Source organism: Dipteris shenzhenensis, chromosome 15 (assembly GCF_047967505.1).
Source record: "Dipteris shenzhenensis isolate YYH24624 ecotype China chromosome 15, Dip_SZ_1.0, whole genome shotgun sequence".
NCBI classification, from domain to species: domain Eukaryota; kingdom Viridiplantae; phylum Streptophyta; class Polypodiopsida; order Gleicheniales; family Dipteridaceae; genus Dipteris; species Dipteris shenzhenensis.
Genome location: NC_141610.1, coordinates 30,699,910 through 30,715,178, shown reverse-complemented (window position 1 = coordinate 30,715,178; position 15,269 = coordinate 30,699,910). Strand labels below are relative to the sequence as shown.

The window sequence follows — 15,269 nt, the reverse complement described above, 5'->3', positions numbered from 1 at the left end:
CCTTGCAACGACGTGACGGGCCTACAATTGGTGAAGCGTAGGCTGGTCGTGATAGAACCGGGACGACGGTCGATAGGCAGGAAGCAGAATTGCGGCAGGTTATGATGTATTCCCCCTTTCAAGAGCCGACGGGCTGACCTGACGGAATACGAAGTTAGGATCGATTCCTTTACGCAAGAGGCTCGTGAACGGGAAGGCCTGCAACGTCATTGGTGATGACTGGTATATCTCCAAGGAGCAGCAGCAGCTCGTGAACGGTGTGCAGGAGCAAATTGCTCTGGATTCGAAAAGCCCAGGGAGCAATTTTTCCGTTCGCTTCAGTTTGTCGTTTTTCGCAGAAAAAAAAAAAAAAGAAAACCAGAAAAGGAAGCAGTATATATTTTCCTTTATATTTTATTTAAAAAAAAAAAATATTTCCCTATTGACAAAATGGAACCAGAAGGGCAGAGTTCAAGGGTGAATCCTAGTGAGTCTAGAGCTCAATCTACACAACAGATGTCACATCACGCAGCACCTACATTGATTGGTAGGATCTCAATATTAGAGGATGCTTTACAGCAGATTATGAACCAGCAACTTCAGGCGAATGCTGGTCAAAATGAGATTAGGGAGATGGTGCAAGCCTTGTCGGCTAGACCGTCTAGGATTGACAAGGGCAAAGCTCCAGCAGAGCCAGAGCCCAGTGTACATTCCTTAGAGCGCGCTAGAGTCAAAGTGCCCAATATTGCTAATTATAGACCGGAGAAGTACGCTGGTCGGATGACCGAGCGCAGCTCTGATGTGATCGAGGTTTGGTTGCACAAGTGGGAAGAAGCCTTCGCCATTTGTGAGATTAAATCCGATCTAAAGAAAATCCGCGAGGCCACACACCTGTTTATTGAGGCAGCGGATAGATGGTGGATAAAGCAACAGAAGGATCAAGTTGCTCCAACCACCTGGGAAGGGTTCAAAGCTGAATTCAAGAAACACTTTCTTCCACCTGATGAAGAATCCCGAGCTTGGGATGCTTATAGAAATCTTCGTCAGAGGAGCTTGTCAGTGGCAGAGTACACTGACAAATTCAGGGAATGTGTTATGAAAATAACAGACCCTCTCCCTATGTCGGTTCAGTTAAAAGACTATATCTATGGACTGAACGACAAGATCAAGATGGAAGTTCGGGCTAAATATGTGACTACACTAGATGAATCTATTGCAGTAGCCCTGAACTATGAGGATGCCAGAGGCAGATCTGGTGGATTTGTGCAGGCAGGGACTCAGTATGAGCACCCGAGAAAAGGGGGATTTCAGAGGAAATGGGTTTCAAAGACAAGTGTCTCGCAGCCAAGTGGCCAAACCAAGCAGGTGAAGCCGGTTGAGGGACCAGTAAAGACCAGTACCACCGTTGGGGTGAAAAGGAAAATAACTCCAATGGCAGCCCGGGCTTGGTCAAAGTCCTCGTTGACCCCTGAACAAAAAGAGAAAGCCAGGAAAGAAGGATTGTGCTTCGGCTGCCTTCAGCGACATCAGTGGAAGGATTGTCCACTGAATAAAGATCGCCGCACGGCTAGTATGATAATATCTGAATGCGACGTGGAAATGCAGGAGAGTCCCAGTGCGGAGCATATGCAGATGCAACTGGCGGGACCTTCTCAGAGGTTAGTACCTTGTTTGTTATGTGTATCTGTTGCTAAGTTAGTGACGAGTGCACCTGATAACATCCTATCTAAGCCCGCAGCAACGGGGTATACAGCCTTCAATGATACGGAGCTAATCAAAATGAAAGGGCAAGTGGCCAGTCATGATGTCATTGTGTTGTTTGACTCAGCGTCAACTCACAATGTGATTAACTCCAAGCTCGTGAAGAGGCTGAAATTAAAGACAAGTCCATCTGACTATGCGTACACAGTCAGGATGGCAGACGGAAGTTCAACTGAAGTATGGGACCAAAGGGTTACCCAGTTGGAGCTTCGGATTCAGGACTATACTGAGAAGCTTGATTTTGAAATGACCAAGCTTGCTCATGCGGATATAGCCCTGGGAATGGCGTGGCATTCTAGTAAGAATCCAGCCATTGATTGGAAAAAGCACGTATATCAATTCAAGATGAATGATGTGCTTTATGTCTTGCGAGGTGAAAAAGATATACCTCAGGGACCGTTGGTTTCCGTGATGGAAATCAGGAAGGCTCAAGTAGAGTTTTTGTACCTTTGCACCGCATCGGTAGAGCCGGTGGATGAGTCTTCGGCTAGCACTGATGTTACGCAGAGTGGTGAGATGGCCAAGCTGGCTAATCTTATAACAGAGGAGTTCTCTGAATGCTTTAGGGATGAACTACCTTATGGGTTACCTCCAGAGCGGAAAGTTCAGCATAAGATTGAACTGATCCCGGGGGCAGAACCTGTAAATAGACCTCCCTATAGAATGAGTTTTACTGAAGAAGCGGAGGTGCGTAGACAACTAGAAGAATACCTCAAGTTGGGGCAGATTCAACCAAGTTTCTCACCTTTTGCTTCACCAGTGATATTAAAGAGGAAAAAGGATGATACGTTTCGCCTCTGTATAGATTACAGAGCATTGAATAATATCACTGTTAAGCACAGGTATCCGATGGCTCGGATTGATGATTTGCTAGATGCATTACATGGAGCCGTGATTTTCAGCAAGATAGATCTTAAGTGCGGCTATCATCAGATCCGGATTAGAGCCGAGGATGTGCATAAAACCGCTTTTAGAAGCAGGTTTGGTCATTATGAGTTTTTGGTAATGCCCTTCGGACTTACCAATGCTCCAGCGACCTTCGTCATGCTTATGAACGATTTACTACGTCCGTATATCGGAAAGTTCGTAGTACATTTTATTGACGATATTTTGATATTCAGTAAAAGTGTTACTGAGCATTGTGAACACTTAAGAATAGTGTTCAGTACTTTGAGGAAAGCCAGTCTTTACGTGAATAAAAAGAAAACTATACTGTGTATGGTTAGGCTTGAGTATTTAGGGTTCATAATTACTCCACAGGGGGTAGAAATGGATCCGAAGAAAGTGGCTGCGATACTAACTTGGCCAATCCCTCAGAGTCTGACCGCGTTGCGATCATTCTTGGGATTTGTCCAGTTTTATAGAAGGCATATCAAAGGATATTCCGAAATAGTATCGCCATTGACTGATCTGACCTCAGATAAAGTACCTTTTATTTGGGGACAGAATCAACAAGAAAGTTTTAACACCATAAAACAAGCTGTGGTCTCAGGACCGGTGTTAAAAATAGTTGATCCCCAGAAACCGTTGTTCCTAGAAACCGATGCAAGTGGCATTGCGGTAGGAGCAGTCCTCCTTCAAGAGGGAAGGCCAGTAGCCTTTGAAAGCAAGAAGCTTTCTCCCTCTCAAAGGAATTGGCCAACTCATGAATTGGAGTTGTATGCTGTTATCCATGCTTTGAAAACATGGAGGCATTATCTGTATGGTTCAGAGTTTTATGTGGATGTGGATCATGATACTCTGAAACATTTCTGTAAACAGCCTGACTTGAGGGGCCGCCAAGCTAGGTGGGCAGAGCTCATGCAGGAGTTTAATCTAACGATTCGGTACCGAAGAGGAAAAGACAATAAGGTAGCTGATGCGTTGTCTCGCATTATGCACAACCTGAGTTTCACGGTGTTAGAGAGTGCTCTAATGACCGAGATCAGAGAAACTCAAAAGGTGGACGAGTTTGTTCAGAGCTTATGGCCTAAGGCTCATGTGTTAAAACCCGGGGAAAATGAAAAGGATGACCTGGCATCCAGAAAAGGCCAAACTTATGCAAGATATACCATAAGGGATGGTATGCTAGTTAGAAATGGCAAGGTAGTAGTACCTGGTCAGAATGATCTCAGGCAGAGAGTCATTCAACAATGCCATGATAGCCCGTGTGCGGGACATCCAGGAGTCGAGAAGACATATGATCTCGTGAAGCGAGATTTCTTTTGGCCAAAGATGAAAAAGCATATTCATGAATATGTGACACGGTGTTTCTCGTGTCAGGTAAGTAAGGCCGAGCGGGTGAAGCCACCCGGACTTTTACAACCCTTGGAAATACCACTAAGTAAGTGGGAGAGCATTTCCATGGATTTCATTGTAGGGTTACCTGCAACACAAGGAGGGTATAATTCTATCCTTGTGGTGGTTGATCGTCTAACCAAGATGGCTCACTTCATTCCGACTAGAGAGTCTATTAGTGCCCCGCAAGTAGCGGAGTTGTTTATTAGACATATATTTCGTCTGCATGGATTGCCCAGATCCATAGTGTCAGACAGAGATGTCAGGTTTACCGGTCACTTTTGGACCGCGGTATTTGAGACACTAAGGACTGAGTTGGGAATGAGTAGTGGGGATCATCCTGAGACGGATGGTCAGACGGAGAGAGTCAACCAGACTTTAGAGGATATGCTGAGAGCATATGTGTCATTGAGGCAACATACATGGGACAAGTGGTTGCCATTGTTGGAGTTTGCCTACAATGATCGAAAACATTCATCTACTGGGTTCAGTCCGTTTGAGCTGAACTATGGTTATAGACCAGCCAATCCGACTATAGTTGGAGTACCTCAGAAAGTGCCTAGTGCCGCGAACTTTGTAGTTCAGATGCGGGAGATGCTAGCACTTGCGAGAGCTAATATCCGCCAGGCTATGGATAGAGCCAAGGTGTATGCGGATGAAAATCGGTCTATAAGAGTATTTGAAGAAGGAGAAAAAGTTTTTCTCAGAATTCCTTCGCACTCGAAGTCGTTGACTTCAGGAGAGTGTGCTAAGTTATCACCTCGATACTGTGGGCCGTGGTTAATTCTAAAGAGAATAGGCAGTGTAGCCTATAAATTAGAATTGCCACAGGGGTGTAAGGTGCACCCAGTTTTTCATGTTTCGCGTTTAAAGAAATTTTTGCATACAGGTGACTCACTAATTGAAGGTGTGGTTTTGTTTCAGGAGATAGAGGATATTGCAAGGCGCAAACCAACAAGAATCCTGGACCGAGGAACAATGCAAATACGAAATCGAAAAATACCCACGGTGTTGGTTGCATGGCATGGTCAGCCTCTATCGGAAGCTACTTGGGAATCCGTGTACCAGTTGCGGAGAGCATTCCCAGATTTCATCATCGAGGACGCTGATGCTTGAAGAGGGAAGGAATGTTATGCTCTAGCCGAGATAGCATGACCTCGGATAGATCGGTGGGCATTTTCTCTTAGATGGCCAACTTTTGTAATAATTAATGTGCGTAATTAAATGGTCAAGAGAAGTAACTGCCAAGGTCCAAGGTGAGGGCGTAATGGCATTGACTAGATAGTTCTAATAGGGCTACGGCCTAGGTGCATCTAATGTGTAAATTGCCAAGGGGCAATTGTTTTAAAAGGGAACTCCAAGAGAGGGGTGAAAAAGGATGCATCTAAGTAAGGGCCAAAAATGTGACATGTGGCCAGGAACTATCTAGGGAGTTTGGGGTCTCAGGGATAAGGATGAAAAAAATAACGAAGAAACGTACGTAATCAGACGAATCCTTGCTTGAGAGTTGGCTGGGAGGAAAAACCAGAAGCCATCGCCCGTGACAAATATCAATGATATTAGAGAACTATGGCATGAGTAGCAACGAGTTAGGCGAAGGTCGTTGACATCATACCTATAGTGAACCCTTCTAGCAGATGCCATAAATCCCTCAGGATTTGTCACATGTTCAGGATCATCATCTGAATCAAGGGCTGCTTCAAAAACTGTCTCTATGGGTCTCTTCCCTTCTTGAATCTAACTTTCGTTTGAGATTATCAAACCCTTTATGCAACGTTGAGATTGGTTTTGCAGCCTTTGATCCATTCTTTGATTGCTGAGCTTGATCTGATTAGTCAATTCTGTAAGTTCCTCAAGCATAGGGCCTAGACAACTCGGAATAAACTACTCCTGACATATTTACATCTGGTCTTGATAGATAGCTTCCATAGAAACCTGATTGTTGCCCTCTGGCTCTTAATTTCCAGATCCCAATCCTGAAATCGCAATGTCTGCAATCGATTCACCCTTTATCCTAGGGTCTGATTCAAGGGGTACTTGCTTTCCTGTTACCAACCTTATTTGTAGGCATTTCAGAAGTAGAGAACTCGCAGAATTCAATACTTCCATTGTTCGGATCACAGAATTCAATTATTTCGCCAAACTGAGGGCAGCGTAGCATAAGGGAAATGTGCTCCAAAAGTAGGGCAAATCAGCTTCAATGGACATGATACTTGGCACACCCTTTCAAGCTGTTAGTGCGACTCAGCATGTGATGTCAGAACTTAATTCAATGCAGAATACCAGTAAATCGAACCCCATTGTTACAACAAGTGTGAAGAAACTGTGCATTTAAACAACCACTAAAACAAACCCTTTGTTACAACAAGTGTGAAACTGTGCATTGGTATGTTTATATCATACATGTAAGTACCCAATAGTTATGAAGCTTTGCACAGGCCTTTGAATAAGTAAGGCCACTTTTTCCCACATAAGCGTCTGTGTGTGAGTAGCACGTGTTTTGATGAGGCTTATGGGATGAGCCAGATAACAATGACCACAATGACTATGCCTAAGAATATGATGTGACAGTGGCTTCCAAGAAAAAGCAGCCAGGAGTTGTTTAAACATAAGTGAAGTAGAGAATTCCACCTTGGCTGTGGTGGTTGCAAAAAGATCTCAAGTCAAATGGGCAACAGTCTAAAATGTGAAGACATCATACTAGAATCAAGCAAGCTTTTCTTTATACAAGAACATAAAAATCAATGTAACAGCATAAAAGCATGTAGGGGGGAGAAACGATTACCCGTGAGTTTTCTTCTTGCTCCAGGTATGCAGGTTTTTTATGAGCAAGTCGAACTTCATCTTTTTCCTTAACCAATAGGGACAATCATTTTGTTATGCAGAGCATACAAGGTTTTGTATACATGACAATACTGCATATAAAATATACTAACCCTAAGCATCTTTTCCCGCTCCCAAAGAGGGCAAAGTCCACTAAGAAGCTTTTGTACTAGGTAGTCATTACTTTTTGCTTGTTTAAAGAATGAATGTTTGAGAAGCTTTTCCACAGTTGGCCTCTTGCTCGGATCTTTGACAAGGCACATTGCAAGCATCTCCTTGAATGCCTAAAAAGTAACAAAACAACAAACACGCTTATTGGATCCATGACATAGCACCCAAATCGATTAAACATGATACAGGAAAAGCACATTCCTTCAATATGCACAGCATAATTTTCACATGCCTTACAATACCTTAGAAAAGCGCTTGTCCCTTTCATAATCCAGGCCAGGAGGTGCGTTCTGAATAGTCATTAGGAGTACCTAGTCCAGATATCACATTAATAAAAACAAATGGTAGCAGATATAAAATTACTTTCATGACAATGGAAAAGCAGTGATTATAACCTTCATAGGGGGGTACTTTGAGAATGGTGCATGGCCATGAGCCAATTCCAAAGCTGTTATTCCAAAAGACCATATGTCAGCCCTGCAAGAAAAGGTAAGGTGACATCATTTAGAGAACATTAACACTTTGTTATTATGAGTCCTTGAAGAAATACATTTCTGATAGTATCAATATAAGGAGATTCTGGTGCACTCATGTGACTTTGCCATGAGCATGATTCATGTTGAGAAGTGCCATTATCATAAAAGGACTTGAATGAAGCATAGGTATTATGAAGGGCTTTACATCAAACCTCTCTCTCTCTCTCTCTCTCTATCTATATATATATATATCGTGCCTTGACGTAAATCAAATGATGTTGATAATACACCTAAAATTATAGCCGCTTTTCTGCTCCATGACCTCAGGGGCCATCCTGCCAAGTACGACATTGTAAACATTTCGTTAGAAAGAGGTCTTGTTGTAAAAATGTGTTTCTTAAAATTCTCTATTGGGTTTTGGTGCAATTAAAGATCACCTTGATGCTTACTAATATATAATCAATAATGCATAACTGAAAGTAGATCTTGCTGAGGAAAGACATGTACCAGCAAGGTGTTCCAACAAACGTGTTCCGTGATCGTTGCATGTCCCCCCTTCTAAACATACAAGCTGATACCCCAAAGTCTCCCAGTTTCACAGAACCATTTGCATCAATCAGAATGTTACCAGCCTGCAACAACCAGGCGACCTCATCAATTCGGAATCTTCCCTAATCTTCAGAGTTACCCAAAATAAAAGGCTTTTCAAAATCAGTTCTGAGCACCTTCAAAATCTTCCCTAAATCTACACACGACTTATCCAAAAACAATGCTTTTTGTTCAGATTTTGATAGTAAACAAAAGGCTACAACAGGGGGCAGAAATGATATCAGCCCATGCTTATGTCATAGATTATGAGTAAATTCCAAGTTACTCACATCACCTAATCCTTGATCCGTGTGGAGATTATCACATGATCCTTCTTATCTTACTTGATCATAGTAGTTGCTTGTAAAGATTCAATTCCCATCCTCCTTGCTTCAATCCAGTCCGCTTAGCTTTGGCCGCCAAGTGTCCACCTGACTTTGAATCCAGCCTGGCTTTGACTCCATGCAAAATGAATCCTTGGGCCACCTAGTATTTGCGTCCATACTATCTGGCTCCTAGTTGTACCTCCAATACAACTGTTCACCACTGCTTAATATTTTCTAGCTTCACTTCAATGCCTCTAGCTTTGATCTCAAAAGTTTCCACCTAGCTTTGACTCCTTGCAACATGAGTCATGGCCGACTAGTATTGGCCTCCATGCTGACTGCTCCTAGCTGTACCTCCAATACAGTTGATCAATACTACTTAAAATTTACTACCCTTATAGATGTATTTTTCTCTTCTTTGTCTTGTTTTGTTACAAGTAGCTTGCAAGCCACTTGCAGACCAATAGTTATTGAAACTCAAAATTAGTGTCAACATCTCTAGCCCTCATAGGTGAGCATATCCAAAGTTACTAAAATGAGGAAACATTTAAAGTTACTGAAAGCTTGGGGCAGCTTCAGAAGCTCTCTTTGGAGGATCTCTCCTTACTTAGAGGAAGAGATCAATAGACAGCCTATCATGTGGAATGCCTCAATCCTTGATGATCTTGGCAAGCCCTAAGGCTTTCCTCGTTATATGCAGTGGTCCAGGTGGGAGAGAGGGCCTACTTTTCTTGCAAGGCTTTAGAAGCCTTCCAGAGGAACACATATTTTAGTTGGTTAGTCACCTCAGAGGATGTAGGAGGGGGTCGACCAGATTGATGCAGCCTTACTCTTGGATTCAGCCCATGCAGAAGATAGGTGGCACACCTTTTTTAGGTGGATGGGGCCCTTTTCTAGGACAGGAATCCTACTACAGGTCATATTCCTCTTGCAAGGTACAAAAGAGGATGCTTTGGTCTTTGATGTGCAATCTAGGGGCAGGCTTTCCAAATCCACGAAAAGAGGATATCCTAATGGATACATGCTTTGAGGTGTGGAGTGATGTTTTATGGCTTTTGGCTGGTATTCAGCCCCACAACTAAAGAGCATCCCTCTTGGCTCCTCGAGGGTTTGGCTTTATGGGGACGTCCTCATAAGCTTAAAGTGGGACCCCGAATAGTGGAAGTGGATTGATGTAGGAAATCGCAAAAAGAGTCACACATTTTTTTGGTACACTACTAGCAATGCCAGGAGGTTCCAGTTCAATATCAGTGGTTAGAAGCCTTTCAAAGCTCTCATTGGGAGAAGTGGTAGATTTTAGTAGATTTGCAGAGATCCTTTTGGAGCAGGCTCTTAAATTCTCTTAGGATTTTAAAAATCACTCTTTTGGCTTTCTATTCATGGAGGAATTGCAGTAACTAGTGGAGGTCTAGATTTGGCACTCCCTCCTCCTGACCCTGATGCTTCTCAGATGTGGAATCCATTCAGCATTGCCTTTGGGATTGTAGATAGAGCAAGAGGGTTTTTTTAAAAGGGGAAGAGAGGCTGGGAACCTAAGGGAATTCTAAGGGAAGATCTAGAAGGAGAGGCATGAACCTAAAGGAATTCTAAGGGGGTAGAACTTGAAGAGGCAGGGGACCTAAGGGAGTTCTAAGGAGAGGGGTTGAGAGGGGAGGAGGAAGGGGTGAGAGGGGAGAGGGAAGGGCTGAAGGGAAGGAGCACATGGGGAGAGGGGGCAAGGCTAAAATCATTTTTGGAGCAACCAATGCTTGGAGTTGAAATTTGTTGTTTGGAGAAGCCAAAGCCTGGAGCTGAATTTTGTTTTTAAGAGTCGAGAGGAACACGACAAACAATTGGATCTTGTTTTCTCTTTCTTATGTGAGAACCAATTGTATGCCACTCCAGAGAAAAGCTCATTTTTCCAGTCTAAAATTGAACATCTTGGTCACATTGTATCAGCTGAAGGCATTTGATGAGATCCCAAGAAGGTAGAGATGATAGTGAATTGGACATAGCCTAAAGACATCCGTGAGTTACGATCTTTTCTAGGTCTATGTAGTTTCTATCATGGGTTTGTTAGAACTTGTCGCACAAGGCACATCCATTGGCCAAACTACACTTGAGCTTGCTCTTCGGTTTTTATTCATACTTGATGAAGTACTTTTCTTGGGAAAAAAAAAAGGGGCCTCCGAGCTACTACCATGGGAAGAACTTTGAAACCGCTGCTCCCGGTCGAGTACCATAGGCACCAACTCCTCTCAAGTCAACATATCCATCCTTCCACTGGTGATGGAAGACAAGTGGGAAAACAATGTAATGGGCATGTCCTCAAATGATATCTCCTTTCCTGCCTAAAGAATCTCTTGCTGAAGCTACTGGAGGGCTCTCGCATGGACAATGACTTTGCATGATCCAACACGCTTATCTGGACTTCCAGAGAGACACTCTTCATGGGAGAAGTTTGGTCGTACAAGGACGCCAAGGGCTTCCATATCCCTTTGGATACTGTCATGTGCTTAACATGATTTATAATCTGAGGGGTACGGTTCAAGAAAATGAAAGAACATACCCTAGCATTGACCAATCCCAGAGCTGGGCCATCGTTTCAGCCTCCTTTTGCTCCAAGAGTCCTAGGCTTGCTTCAAGAGGATCTGACCTAGGTAGCCCCGCCAAGATGAAGCCTACAAGATCATATGGCTGCAGGAAGGACTCCATCATGACTCGACAAACACCGTAAATAATCTCATCCAATTGACAGTCCACGGAGAAGGTGGGTAATACGGGAATCTTTACCTTGTTCTCAGCCATCTTTGACAGGGGAGCCATGTTGGAAGGAAGGAGGAGTGGGTGGAAAGAATAGAGAAAGGGGACTGAAGGAAGAAGAGAGGAAAGGGCTGGGCAAAGACGATGAAGAATCTTGCAGACAAAGATACCTTCAAGTCCTTGCAGTCTGGCCCTGAGAACACCTCCTCTTAGATCTAAAAACGGCCTTCAAAAAAGTCTCCCTTTGCTGTACACCCGAACAGTCCACACCTCCTTGCATTGCTCTTTAAATGGCTCCAAACAGCAGCTCAAAACACCTCGCAGTTTGCTGGTTCCAAGCTCCCTCCACGTCTCGGCCAATAATTGTGTCCTCAAATGTAGAGGGAACAAAATCCTCCTCACCATAATCTGCCAAGGCAGAGAAAGAGTTATTGTGCAAGATGCCTAGAGTTGACTGTGTCAAATCGCTGCACTTGGAGAAGGTGATAAGGCAAAAGCCACCCTCTTCCGTCGATCAATGGAGGGAGTTTGGAAGAGGGAGGGGGCTGATGGAGGAAAGGGCAGAATCCCCCCCCCCCCCAAAAAAAAAAAAGGACTTCCATTAAGTAAGAACAAAACCTGCGAGAGCAAGCTCAAAGCGGAAATACATCATGCAATGCATGATTAAAAACACTTCTCAGAAAGAGGTACTTACTGATAGAGGAAGGGGCAGAATTGGAGAGGTACTTGCTGAAAATGGCCATTTGGAGGACCAAGTTCTCAAGGAGGATATTTGAAAACGAATTGAAGGCACCACACTAGAAGTTGAATGCAGCTGGTACTAGGCGCAATATGAGGCTGGAAGGGAGCTGCTACCAGAGCCATTTTGGAGCAGCTGGTAAATTAGAAATTGAAGCAGCGGCAAGTCCTCGAATTGAGTCATGATTTGAAGCAGTAGAGAATGGAGAACAGTTTTGAATCTGCAGGTTTCGATCAGCCAGTGGCTGGAGAAGTGGCACGATTTGGAGAAGCTATCAGCTGGAGAAGCCCTGAAAATAGAGTCGTGAATTGAGGCTGTACCAGGCCCTGGAGAAAGGTGCGATTTGGAGCAGCTACCTAGAGCACAGAAGGAGCGAGAGAGGGAGGGAGGGAGTCAAGGTAGTAGGCTAGGAGAGGAGGGAGGGGGGGAGGCACAACAGGAGCTGAGCTGCAGCAGCTTTAAAGAGTCGAGGTTGACCAGTTTTGTGCTCTCATTTCTGTGGAAAACTCTACCTACTTGAGAAGAGCAACCTTACATCCACTAATCAAAAGTAAAATCCAATGTGCTCTAGAGAGAGTGATGATGTCATGTCCAACCACCAAGGAGAGAAAAGAATTTGAAACTGAGATACAAGTTCCTCCCCTAGTGCCAAAAGCAAGAGACCAAAAAGCATGACCTAAAAGCAATTTACTTGACTTTCTATAGTCTCCATCATCCAACTTGTGTTATCGGATAAAAAGAATGTCAATAGGCCCCCAATAACACCTAGATGAAGCTGATTACGAATCAGCTTCCTTCGACTGTGATAAGAAATACCCCTAACAATCCTCATCAATGGCAGGAAGTAGCCTGGAACAATCTCCCTGACTTAGTAGCAAAAACAGATCCCTCCTATGAAATGATCTCTTGGATTAGTGGAGAGAGAGCAAGAGCAACGGGGAGAGGATCCCCAAACTTGTGTTGGTTGATGCTCGATCAACAAAAAGCAGTGTTGACAAAGGTGGAAGGCACGAACTCTGCCAGGTCTCCTCGATCAGCCAAAGGCAAGAAAGTATTACTCTTAAGCAGCTGAAAAGAAGCCAGAATCCATGACCTTCACTGACAAGTCTTGGAGAATGTGGCCAATTCTCCATGAATGGTTATGATGGACGCAAGCAGGTAATAATCTAAGAAGAAAACATGCCCAATATTGCCATTGTCACTTCATAGGGTACCAATGTTTGCACCGCGATGTCTTTTGGCATGACTGACGAATTGGCACGCTTATAACCACTAGCAAAGGCATCTTTCAAGAAAACATAGTTGAGCTCATTGAATTTGCACTTCCCAAGGCAGATCCTTTAGGGACCAAGGTGCAAGTCAACACTTCAGAAGGATATACTAGTTAAATCCAATTTGTACACTCCAACGCTTGTTAAATACCTAAGGGAGATAGTAGTGGCCACATGGAAGAACTAAGGAGGGGTGTCTTCCATTGTGAACAAGTTGGACTCCAGGTGCATGGTGGCAATGAGTCAATTAGCATTAGGGAGGTCATTTGACAGCCTATAGGACCTTCCCGTGAGGCAATGTGAGACAAGTTACAATTTCGATTTGCAACTACTACGATGGCTACCATGACTATCAATAAGTGAGATATATATGAGTGTCACAACTAGAATAGAGTACAAAGACATAAAAAAAGGCTAAAGTACCGAGGAAGACCAATAAGCACATTGAGACATGGGAAAATAATACATTACAAGCTACGATAAGTTCCTGCATGAGATTAGAACATATCCCAAAACAATAATACAGGAGCTCTCCACAATCTTCTCCTCACCTACCCTGTGGCAGATCATGACTCCCAGTAGGCTTCCTCCTCTCTCCCTTGTGCACTATTACTTTGCAATAATTTCTCCTACTCTCCTACAATAACAGTTTACCGCCTCTTCCTTTCTCTCCTAAAAGTCATGATGGCCGTCTTCTCCTTACAATGGCATCTTCTTACTCGTGACTGGGGAGGTTCTTATTTCCTTTTGTCTCTACAAGGCCTTCTTCCTATCAAACCTCCTCCTGGCAGCCCAAAGTCTTCTCTTATTAGAAACTATTGGATTCATATTCTAGCACAAAGGTTGTTCATACAAAGCAAACTTCTCTCATAACATATGTTTCAGACTGGATAAAACTTGTAAGTTTCTCTTTAGAGCTTGGAATTCTATTTTCTTCTACTTAAACTCAAGTATAAACAATATGAAGTGAATTAAATGCATCATGCTCTACCAAGCTTGTTAAGGATCCTCATTATTGCTAAAGATTATCATTATTGACAAATAAAGAGTCTGGATAAATATGGTGATACCTTGATATCACGATGAATATGTCCTTGCCGATGCAAATAATCAATAGCCTTCAATGTCTCTTTCAAAATTGTAGCAATTACAGATTCCTCAAATCCGTCGGGATAGGATACTTTCATTATGTGCAAACATGATCCACCATCCATGTATGGCATAACAACCCAAAGAAAGTGGTTGACAATGAATGAACAATAAGCCTTTATGATATTTGGATGGTCAATCAAGCTCATCAATTGAGCCTCTTGAGAAATATCCTCCTATTCAACAAGACAAGTCCACACCACCAGTCATGAAAACCCAAAAGTTATAATAAAAAGACCTTGGAGTTATGGTAATAAAAAACTGCCCTTCTACATACATAATATCTTCTCTTTCTCTATCATAGAGCGATGACCAAGGCCCCATCACCATGTTGTAAAAAATAACACACAAATTTGAAAAAGAAAAATTAAGCTACAAATATGTTAGTGTGTACACATATATGATGAATAAGTATCTACATAAAAATTTGTGACTAAATTAATAGCTCATGCTTTTTTCCCCAAATAAAAGAAGCTTCTATTAAAAAACTTGAGAAAATGATACAAATCAGCAATCCACGGGATGCTTGACCATGGGCAGCTGGCTGCCATGCAACCTACTTCTCAAGGTCCCAACACATTGCCTAGAGTATCCCAAAAATAGGCACCCACAACTAGGGTGGAGGGCTACACAACCAACAGATGGCTCCATCTGTGATGAGAGAGTGGAAAATGCCTTGCAGAAAGGCTCTGAATTTTTGGTAGTCTTCCTAGACTGTTCCATGCACTGTTCCCAAGTGGCACGCAAGGTGCAGTTGATCTCGTACCCTTGACAAGGGTGGTAGAAGGATGACTCTACTTCCCCCCCATCACTAAACTGCAGCATGCTACCCATATATTCCAGGCAATAATGCTGGAGCATGCTACCCATATATTCCAGGCAATAATGCTGCAGCATGCTACCCATATATTCCACTGCGTCCCAGATGCCGTCCTCGAGATTGAACTCTAGTCTCCTACTACCAAGA

The 15,269-nt window shown here is 43.3% G+C and overlaps 1 protein-coding gene across 2 annotated transcripts in view; it reads right to left on the bottom strand.

Annotated features, from left to right (window-relative positions):
• LOC147893677 (serine/threonine-protein kinase BLUS1-like) overlaps nt 1-15,269 on the bottom strand; it is a 154,780-nt gene that overhangs the window by 102,738 nt on the left and 36,773 nt on the right. For both annotated transcript variants that reach the window (XR_015542235.1, XM_087386068.1), the window contains exons 2-8: nt 14,224-14,478; nt 7,995-8,119; nt 7,778-7,822; nt 7,407-7,488; nt 7,254-7,322; nt 6,954-7,124; nt 6,803-6,868 (exon numbers count right to left, since the gene is read on the bottom strand). Coding sequence is in view for 1 of the 2 variants with exons in the window: in XM_087386068.1 (XP_087242194.1) it covers nt 6,803-6,868; nt 6,954-7,124; nt 7,254-7,322; nt 7,407-7,488; nt 7,778-7,822; nt 7,995-8,119; nt 14,224-14,478 (813 nt within the window). In the remaining variant the exon portion in view is untranslated. The remainder of the gene's footprint in view (nt 1-6,802; nt 6,869-6,953; nt 7,125-7,253; nt 7,323-7,406; nt 7,489-7,777; nt 7,823-7,994; nt 8,120-14,223; nt 14,479-15,269) is intronic.